Source organism: Maylandia zebra, linkage group LG6, assembly GCF_041146795.1.
Source record: "Maylandia zebra isolate NMK-2024a linkage group LG6, Mzebra_GT3a, whole genome shotgun sequence".
NCBI lineage: Eukaryota > Metazoa > Chordata > Actinopteri > Cichliformes > Cichlidae > Maylandia > Maylandia zebra.
In genome coordinates, this window is record NC_135172.1 from 8157876 (window position 1) to 8168585 (window position 10710).

The following is a 10710-nucleotide window of genomic DNA, read 5'->3' on the forward strand; positions in this document are numbered from 1 at the left end:
AAGATGGCCTCACAGGAGGCACTGTCCCTTGTGTAATGTGTATGGCCTCAGCCAACAACGGTGGCCTTGGTGAAATGTGGATTATATTGGCGAGCACCACAGGCCCTGGTGTAATGTGAATATCCTCAGCCAGTAGTAAACGCCCTTGTGTTTTGTGGAACGCATCAGCCAACAACACAATCCCTGGTGAAATGTGGATGGCCTCATCCAGCATCACAGGCCCTGGTTTGGTGATGATTGCCACACAGGAAGAACTGTACCTGGTGTAATGTGGATGGCCTCATCCAACAGTACAGGCCGTAATGTGGTGAAGATGGCCTCACAGGAAGCACAGGCCATGGTGTAATGTGGATGGCCTCAGACAGCAGCCAGGCCCTGGTGAAATGTAGATGGTCTCAGTGGGCAACATGCGCTCTGGTGAAATGTAGTCTGCCTCAGCCAGTAGCACAGTCCCTGTTGTGGTGAAGATGGCCTCACAGGAAGCACTGTCCCTGATGTAAAGTGTATGGCCTCAGCCAACAACAGTGGCCCTGGTGAAATGTGGATGGCCTCATCCAGCACCACACGCCCTGGTGTAGTGATGATGGCCTCAGCCAAAAGCACTGTCCCTGGTGTTATGTCTATGGCCTCAGCCAACAACAGTGGCCCTGGTGAAATATGGATCGTATTGGTCAGCACCACACATCCTGGTTTAATGTGAATGGCCTTAGCCAGTAGCACAGGCCCTTGTGAATTGTGGATCAAATTAGCCAGCAGCGCAGACCCTGGTGTGGTGAAGATGGCCTCACGGGGAGCACTGGCCCTGGTGTAATGTGGATGGCATCAGCCAGTAGCACAGGCCTTTGTATATTGTGGATGGGATCAGCCACCAACACAGGCCCTGGTGAAATGTAGTTGGCCTCAGACATGACAACAGGCCCTGGTGAAATGTAAATGTCCTCAGCCAGTATCACAGTTCTTGTTGTAATGTGGAAGGCCTGATCTAACAACACTGTCCCTGGTGAAATATGGATGGTATTTGTCAGTGGTGTGTGACATTTTTAAATACGATGAAGGAATACAAGACAGTCAAAAGGAGTTTTATAGAGCTACGTGCACGGGTGAGTGATCGAGTGATACTCACACCCGAGGCATTGCAGTCAGATTTATTTATACCAAGAGACAGTTGCATAGCATTTCCTGTTTTTCAAGCTTACTTATTAGCATGTGTATGTGTGTGTGTGTGTGTGTGTGTCAGGATGTAATGGCATGTGATACAAAAATATATGAACATTTTAATACATTTGAAAGCTTTATAACGGAGGTATCTTTTAATAATAGACATCTGCAGTTTAAACTTAAAAGTTACTTCTATCATTCCCTGCTGTTGTTCAAATATTTTGCATCTTATCAACTTCTAGTCACTTGCGGGTACATTTTCAACTAGAGTGTCATTTAGCAAAGTTAAATGTTCAACATTATAAATTCTTTTTCCTTATTTATATGTCGTCCTCTTCTTCCTCAGAGTCTGTGTCACTTTCATTGTTTTCAAGGAGCATCATAGTCTCTGGTGGGGATGTGACATGGGGAGTTATGGCTGTTGCGATAAGTCTGTTTATCAGTGCTCTGATACAAGGTATGCAACAGCATCCGCACAAGGTGAGTATGGCTGCGAATACTGCTACAGATACCAGGATTGATGACACCAAACTCCGATATTTCCCAAACATGTCCATCCAGTTGTCCCACGTAGAAGTGTCAACTCCAGAATGCTCCTTCATTTTCTCGTTCAGAGTCTTCAGGCCTTCTAGGGCTCTGGTCAGACTTCCATCAGCTGCGGTGTTGTTAGGGATGAAGGTACAACATTGCTCTCCGAACATCGAACACACCCCATTCTTCTCGCTCAGTAGCATGTCCAATGCAATTCTGTTCTGGAAAGACATCAGTGAGGTGGCTCTTAGTTGCTCGGCCACTGAATGGAAGCCTGATTGTGTCAGGTTTCCTAGTCTCTGGACGTTATAGTGGATATAGTTAATTCGGTCCACATTCTTGTTGATTGTACACCACCAGCACACCGACGATTCGAAACCGGCAGCCACTTGGTCCACTAGTTTATATTCGTCTGGTACTCCTCTGGGAATGCCTATGGCATCGATGTACGTTGGGTCTGGTCCAGGTTGTTCTGGTGCTGATCTCTTTTGTCGTGGGTTTATCTTCAGTCGTCCTGCTGTTATAGTTATATCCGTGGCTTTGAGTTTTACAACCTGAATGGGTAACAACAGTGATACCAATCCACACATGCCGATCCAGTTGTTAGGCAAACGATCATACAGGTTTGGGTCTCCACACCACCACCAGACATCAGCTCTGCTTCGTGGCTTGAATGAGGAGTCCACCTTTGTAATGGTTAGGCAGCTAGTTGCGTTGAGGCTTCCCAGCCTTTCTCCTGGGCCTATCATATTTATGCAGGTGTGGTTTGCTACCATCACATCTTGTGAGAATATGGGTTTTCTTTTTTCTTCGTTGGTGATGGGAAAGATTCTGTCCCATTTTGTGCAGTTCTTGTCTTGAATGTTGGTATGGTTCATTACAGCTGTCAGGCAGTTTTCTTCCATAGGTGCAGGTACCACTCTCAGTATTGGTCTTGGTCCTAGGCAGACCATGCAGTCATCACTAGCATCTTGAGCTGCTTGTTCTGCCAATAGTAACCAGTTATTTGAGTGTCCTGTGATCCCTGTGGTGACTCGGAACCAGTCGTCTGGCTTTAGTTTTGGTCCCACTATTATGGCAGTATTCATCGTTTTTGAGAGTGGGCCTGCAGATAAAGCCGGGCTTCCGTTTGGTTCGTCTTCTTCCTGTGGCGCCTCTGTGGATGATGGGACCATGCCTTTCGTTATGTTATTGCATATTGACACGAAGTGATGTGGATCTTTTCCGGTCTTGTAGATAAATAGGGTCAGATGGTAGCAGTTAGAGTTACTTGCCAGCGTTGGAACCAGGTGGGTTCTTTTCTGTGATTTTGGTGGCTTCTCCAGCAATGGGTTGTTCAGCGTGTGGAAGTTGAGGATCAGGTGTTCGGCTGTCTTCGTCAAGTTCATTTGCTTTGAAAGGTTTTTTGCTGATTCTTGCAGTTGACTGCTTTGATATGGCATCCAATCATTTCCAGTATAAGTGAAAACGGTGTCCCATCCTGGGTTGTTTCCGTCTGAACTGGATAGGTACCAGTCGTAGCCTTTCCAGGCTTCGGCTTTGTATCCTCCTATGTAGAATGAGTTAAAAGGTATCCATACGGTAGAGGTGAAGCTTGTCTTGTTGTAACACAGGTAAAGGTCGTCTGTTTTCTTTGCCTGTCCGTCTGTGTCATTACAAGGGTTGAACCCGTGTGTCTGGGAGACAACCAGCAGGCTCAGAAGAGTTGGTAATAGCATGTTGGTCATCTTGATTGGATGATTTTCCCTTGGGTGAGCGTCTCTTCTTCTTGACCTTGTGTCTCTCTCTCAAGACCCCCAGTGAGTAGACCCCGGCCAGAGAGGTGGGTTCACGAGTGTTGCCACCTGATCACCCTACCCCCCACCGGGCGAACACAAAGAGGTCTGGAGGAGACTAGGGTCTATGCTTTAGATAGGCTCTACCCTTTTGGTGTGACTTTGATGAATCCACGAAGGTCGTTCAGCAATTTTGCATGCCGTGGGCGTGGTGATCAGGACCTGGTAGGGGCCTTCCCACCTGGGAGTGCTCCAGTTTTTTCTTTGGAGTACTTTGATCAGGATCCAGTCGCCTGGTTTCAACCTGGAAGAGACTGGAAGAGAATCACTCGGCAGTTGATTGTTCGTTATTATTTCTTTATTCTCTAGCAGCTTTGCCATCCATTCTGCTAATGTTGTTTCTCTTATTGATTTATCTATTGGCTCACTGGTAACAGGGAGGGGGAAGGGTCGCCCATGTACTATCTCAAAAGGTGTTAGTTTGTTTGAGCCCTGTGTTAATCTCATCCACATTTTAACTAAACCTATGCACTCAGGCCATGGGCGGCCAGTTTCCTCCATACATTTTCTTAGCCTTTGTTTGATCGTGCCATTTGTTCTTTCTACCAATCCTGCGCTCTGTGGGTGGTAGGAACAATGGTGTTTTATGCTGAAACCTAAAGCTTCAGAGACTTTTGATATTACTTCATTCACAAAGTGTGTGCCATTGTCAGATCTTATTAGGCTCGGTATTCCGTATGTTGGAATATAGTGATTGCACAGACATTTTGCTACTGTTATTGCGTCAGCCTTTTTCACTGAATAGATCTCAGGCCATTTTGAAAATACATCTATTATTACTAGTGCGTACTCTAGTTGTTGGTGCTTGTGTAGTTGGATAAAATCCATGTGTATGGTATGAAAAGGGTGAGGTGGAGTGGGGAAATGACCTCTTTTGGGCCTTAGATTCCCTTGGGCATTGTGTTTTTGACATATCATGCATGTTCTAACATACTCTTTTGCTGAAGTTTCAAAATTTTTTGTGTAGAATTGTTTAGAGAGTATATCTACCATCCCTGCTGTTGACACGTGGGTATTACCGTGTGTCACTAACGCTGCAGTTTTATGCAGGGACTTCGGCAAAATCGGTTTGCCATGACATGTCATGATATCATCCTTTAATGTTGCTCCTTCCTTTAACCACGAGGTTTTTTCATTTTGTGATGCGGCCTTTTGTTCGTCTATCAGTACTGTTATGGGTATTAAAGGAGAGGAAGTTAATGCGAGAACTTCTGTTTTTCTGCCTGCTGCTTCCTTTGCGGTTTCATCTGCAAAATTGTTCCCTCTAGTAATGGCTGAATTATCTTTCTGATGTGCAGCGCATTTGCATAGAGCTAGGTGTTTTGGCAACATAATTACTTCTAAAAGCTTTTTCAAAAGTTCACCATGTTGTACTGGGGTCCCTGTGGATGTTACCATTCCTCTGTTCTGCCAGATTTTAGCAAAATGGTGTACTGCGGCAAAGACATACTGGCTGTCTGTGTGGATGTTTACATCCTTATCTTTGTGTAATTCACAGGCTCTGATTACCGCTATTAGCTCGGCACTTTGTGCTGAGTATGAGGAGGTTAATGGCTGTGCTTCAATGACTGTATCTATTGTTGTCACAGCATAACCTACACAGTTTCGGCCAGTGTTGTCTTTACTTGCGGACCCATCTACAAAAATATCTAAAAAGGATGGTTGTGGTGTGCTATATATATCGGCACGTGGTTTCGTTTCCTCATCTAGCTTGTGAAGGCAGCTATGTGAGTCACCATCTATTTCTGCAGGAAGCAATGTGCTTGGGTTAAGTTGGCCACACTTCTCTATGGTGATGTGCGATTGTGATAGCAAAATACCTACGTATGATAATTGTCTTACATGTGTCAGATATGATAAGTTTGCTTGCAACAGGATTGAGGTGACTGCATGTGGTACTTTGACTATTAAAGGATGTCCCAAAATAATATCTGCTGACTTTTTTACTGCTTCTGCTGCTGCTGCACAAGCCTGTACGCAGGTGGGGAGACCAGAGGCTACACAGTCAAGTTTGCAGGAATAAAATGCCAATGGTCGTTGTTTATCCCCAAAGGCTTGTGTCAGTACAGCTTTCATATATCCAGAGCTGCCATCCACATGTAAATAAAATGGTTTGTCATAGTCTGGCAATGCTAGGACAGTGCTGGTTTGTAATGCTGATTTCAGATCATGAAATGATTTTTCAGCATCAGGTGTCCATGTCAGTTTGTCTCTTAAAGCTAGATTTTTCCCATATATTAAGTCTTGTAGGGGTTGGACTCTGAGAGCATATTCTGGAATCCAGCTTCTGCAAAAGTTACAGAGACCGAGGAAACTCATCATTTGCTGCTTTGTTAGTGGTTTTGGGGCTTCTTGTACTGCTGTTTTTCGGCTGTCTAACAGTTTGCGGCCTTGTCCTGTCAGTTCATGACCTAGATATATGACCTTTGACTGCCACAGTTGTAACTTGTGTTGTGACACTTTGTGACCCTGCTGTGCTAGGTGATATAGCACGGTGAGGGTGTTTGCCTTGCAGTCTGCCTGCGTGTTTCCGGTCACCAGAATGTCATCTACGTATAGTAGGAACTTTCCTGGAGCAGGCAGAGTGCAAGTAGACATTGAGTGCTTAAGAGCTTCCGCATATAGTGTTGGACTATTTTGAAAACCTTGTGGTAAGCGTGTGTATGTGTATTTCTGGTTATCAAACGTGAAGCCAAATAGCCCTTGTGACTCTGGGTGCAGGGGCACGGAAAAGAATGCATTAGAAAGATCTATGACTGAGAACCATTTTTCTCTGGGTGACACTTGGTTCAATATTGTATGTGGATTCGCCACGACAGGAGGTATTTGTTCTGTAATGTCATTAATTGCTCTTAAGTCGTGAACAAGTCTATATTTCCCTGTGTTTGCTTTTTTTACTGGAAATATAGGTGTGTTACACGTTGTTTTATTTGTTTTTATGAGAATCCCTGCTTTTTCCATATCTGCTATAACTGGGCGGATTCCGTTTTTTGCTTCTGCAGATAGTGGATATTGCGGCTTCATTGGTCTGTGTTTTGAGATTACCTTTACTTGTATTGAGTCAGCGTTTTTTATCAGGCCGACATCTGTTGGTCCAGTGGACCATAGGGATTTTGGCAAGTTTACAATGTCTGTTTCATTTACAGGTGCCAACAGCGATCATTCTGCCCTCTCAGTTACAAGGCATGAGGCTGGAGAGTCAGTTAGGTGGGTGCTGGGCTTTACATTTAAAACCCACCCCAGAGTGTATCTCATACAGCCTGTCCTGCGGCCTTGAAGCCAGCCCTCATGTGTGTCTTCTGTCTTTTCATAATAATCATCCTGCACTCGTTTTAGAACGATCCCTAGATCTTTCCATTGTGTTTGGGAGTTTTTTGCTGTGGAAACATGTGGGGCAGGCATCCTATTTAAATCTCTTACTCTGGGGGGTTGGATTACCGAGCACACAGCATTTCCGCTTTTTGTAACATAAAGGTGTTGCAAGGTTAGTTTCTGTAGTCCTAGACGGTGGACCTGAGTGTCATACTCTGGGTCAGGGCCTGGTGTTTGTTTAAAACGCAGAGTATGATGTAGTTCATTGTGCGGCATTACTTCTGATGTTCGCGGTAAATATCTCTCAGTTATTGTAATTAGCTGTTTAGAGGATGGCAAAGCCAGCGTCCAATAATAGTGTGGTTCACCATCCCCGTGACACACGAGCGTGTGTGATTCTGAGAGCATTAATTCTGCTCTCATGCCATTGCTTTCAGGAACTACTCCTATTCTTAGCTTCATCAGTCCGTCACGGCCTAATAGGTTTACCGGGCAGCTAGAGTCAATAATGCATTGTAGTTTGCACTTTCGGTCGCTGTTTGCATGTAGGAAGTCTAACTTTTGTGTTAACAATTGTGTGGTGGTGTGCCCGGAGGCTGAGGTGACCACACGGGCATCCTTTGAGAAGTGTGTTCTCGGGGGTTCTTCTGTCAGAACTGTCATACATGCGCCAGTATCACATAACATTGTGTAAGGTTTGCCATTTATGTAAATAGTTACCTCTGGTTTGTATTCAGAACCCAAAAGTAACTGATGAATGTTAAAAATTTCAGCCCCACACTCTTGCTGTTCGTTTGAGGTGTCTGGGTGGGGGCCTAGTCACATTTCCTCAGTACTGTCCCTGTCGTCTCTGTCCTGCCTTTCTCGTCTAGCAGGGCGGTCATATCTGTCCCTGCCTCTGTCCCTGTTGTCCCGCCTATCCCTGCGGTCCTCCCTCTGTCTGCTCCTGCAATCTCTGGCAAGATGCCCTTCTTTATCACAGTTATAACACCTCCTGTGTTTTTCTTTGTCATCTCTGTTCTGTTTCCTGCCTTTCCCTTTTTGTGGATTTCTTCCTGCGTATGCAACAATTCCACCTTCAGTATTTACTACAAAAACTCCAGTTTGGGCTGTTTTGTTCTTTTGAACTTTTACTGCATGTTCCGCGTATTGCAAAGCATCGGCTAAATTCCCAGTGTTTTGGGTGACCCAGTGTTTGTCTATGTGAGCGCGGACCTTTGGGAGGAGGCCCTTTAAAAATGCATTCTTTAGCTGCTGTTCATAAGGGGAGTTAGGGGCTGGATCGTATTCCAGTCCTGAATTTTGTCTAAAGATTGGTCTCAGCCTGTCTAAAAAGTCTGAAGCAGACTCATTATCTTTTTGTTTTGTCTCTCCTATTTTTCCATAATCTGGTCTGGGGGCTAAAGTCACCCTAATTCTTTCGTAAACCTCATTTAGTGCGGCGGTCAGATCAGCATGGCCCGCTTCTATCGGCGTTCCATCTTCTCTTGTCCCTATGTAATTTCCCCTTACCCTGGCTAATCTTAGACCTAAAAGGTCCTGCAGCACCTGTAGCATTTCTCTACCATTAAGACACCAATCTGCGCGGATTAGCTCTACTGCATCTCTCCACTGCTGGTGTCCCTCATTTAAAGGGGGCACATCTTTCAGAACATTTTTTCGGTCTTCTGCTGACCACGGGCGGAATGAGTATGTAACTACTCTATTGTCCCTGGGGATTACACCGTCTACTGCTGGTCCCGTTGCGCGTCCATAGTTTGGGTTTGGTTCTTGGATCAATGGGAATTGGCCTAACGGAGACAGGGGCCATAAAGGGGGTGGAAACCCTGGAGAAGGGTCCGGTTGCGTCATTAACTTTAGCTGTGTCTTAACTGATGCGTATGGATCTTGAGGGCTGGTGAAAGGGTTTTTTGAGATGGTGGGACATGGGGTTGGGGGGCTCGGCTGTCCCGCTTCAAAAGGATTCGGGGCTGAGGGCTGTGGTTTATAAGGTGGGGGGTTTGTGGTCTCGGTGGGTACTTTCTTAGCCTGCTTGTTTTGTTTTTCTTTTCTCTTTTCCTCACGTCTTTTACTCTCTTCCTGCCATGGCACAAAGAAACTAACGTATTCTGACATACGTCTACCTTTCTTTTTGCCTTTGCTTTTTTCTATTTCCTCCTTCAGACATTGTCCGAGTTGTTGCACTGGGGTGGGGTTACTGATTCCCTTCCAGGCAACACAGTTAAGTTTATCTGGATTCCTCCACTTATTTGCACTTATTTGGCCGGCACCTGGATGGATTTTCTCCATCCACTGCTCATCAGCGGTTAATTCAGGTTTTGTGGGTTTGTTTCCCATGGTTATTTGTTTTTACTTTATTAATACTGCCAACACACACTATGGGGCTTGGTGGTACTAGGGTTGGAGGAGGTTATTGAGGCAGCCTTCTACCCTGAGCTAAACTCAGGGCGGCCTCAATTTTATGCGATGAAGCGCAACCTTTCCTCTTTCCCACCACTCAATACCTCACAGGAAAACAGAAGAGTAGTACAGAGACCTGGAGTCTCTATTCAAATATGTACTTACTCTTTACACACACATACATTGCGCGTTTAAACGAAAACCTGCTTTTAATCGACACTCTTTTTCGTAGTCAAGTTTTTAGCGGGGGCGGGTCCACACAGGACATGCAATCCCGTCTTATAGGTTACTTTCTAACCTTCGGTCCACACAGGACCTCTCTTATTATCCACACAGGATTCTCTTATTATCCACACAGGATTCTCTTATTATCCACACAGGATTCTACGGTTGTGAGTGTCGTTCTAAAGTCGATTTATTCTAAACGCATGATGTTCATGACTGTGTTATATTCACCTTCAAAGTAGCGCTGTGTTCTTTCCCGGTGTAATCGAGTCCTGGCGCCGTGAAGCCTGTCTAAAACACTGGCCAGTAGACGAATTTTACGACTCTGGGCTTTCCTCGTCTTCCTGGAAGCGAGCGTTTGCAGTGCAGGCGATCACAACGTCAGGATCCGATGACTCCGTCTGTGGACAGTTAGATGATATAATAATATCAGTCAAAATCTCCGGCTCGGAGGACCAATTAAATGTCAGTGGTGTGTGACATTTTTAAATACGATGAAGGAATACAAGACAGTCAAAAGGAGTTTTATAGAGCTACGTGCACGGGTGAGTGATCGAGTGATACTCACACCCGAGGCATTGCAGTCAGATTTATTTATACCAAGAGACAGTTGCATAGCATTTCCTGTTTTTCAAGCTTACTTATTAGCATGTGTATGTGTGTGTGTGTGTGTGTGTGTCAGGATGTAATGGCATGTGATACAAAAATATATGAACATTTTAATACATTTGAAAGCTTTATAACGGAGGTATCTTTTAATAATAGACATCTGCAGTTTAAACTTAAAAGTTACTTCTATCAGTATTGGTCAGCACCACACACCCTGGTGTAATGTGAATGGCCATAGCCAACACCACTTGATCTGGTGAAATGTGCATGATATCGTTCAGCACCATAGGCCCAGGTGTAATGTGAATGTCCTCAGCCAACACCACTGGCCCTGGTGTAATGTGGATGGCATCAGCCAGGAGCACAGGCCCTGGTGTAATGTGGATGGCATCAACAAGCAGCAGATGCCCTGGTCGGGTGATGATGGCCTCACAGGAAACACCGTCCCTGGTGTTATGTGGATGGTAGAAGCCAACAACATTTGCCCTGGTGAAATGTGGATGGTACTGGCCAGCACCAAAGTCCCTGGAGTAATGTGGATGGCCTCAGCCAACAGTACAGGCCCTGTTGTGTTGAAGATGGCCTCACAGGAAGCACTGTCCGTGATGTAAAGTGTATGTCCTCAGCCAACAACAGTGGT

At 45.2% G+C, this 10710-nt stretch overlaps 1 protein-coding gene across 1 annotated transcript; it reads right to left on the reverse strand.

Annotated features, from left to right (window-relative positions):
• Positions 1 to 1074: 1074 nt before the first annotated feature.
• LOC112435005 (uncharacterized) lies at positions 1075 to 10255 on the reverse strand. The gene is made up of 2 exons (XM_076884616.1): positions 9693 to 10255; positions 1075 to 3778 (listed from the first exon to the last, which is right to left on the reverse strand). Exon 2 carries the CDS (start codon positions 3414 to 3416, stop codon positions 1479 to 1481), a length of 1938 nt encoding a protein of 645 aa, XP_076740731.1. The 5' UTR covers positions 3417 to 3778; positions 9693 to 10255; the 3' UTR covers positions 1075 to 1478.
• Positions 10256 to 10710: the final 455 nt, after the last annotated feature.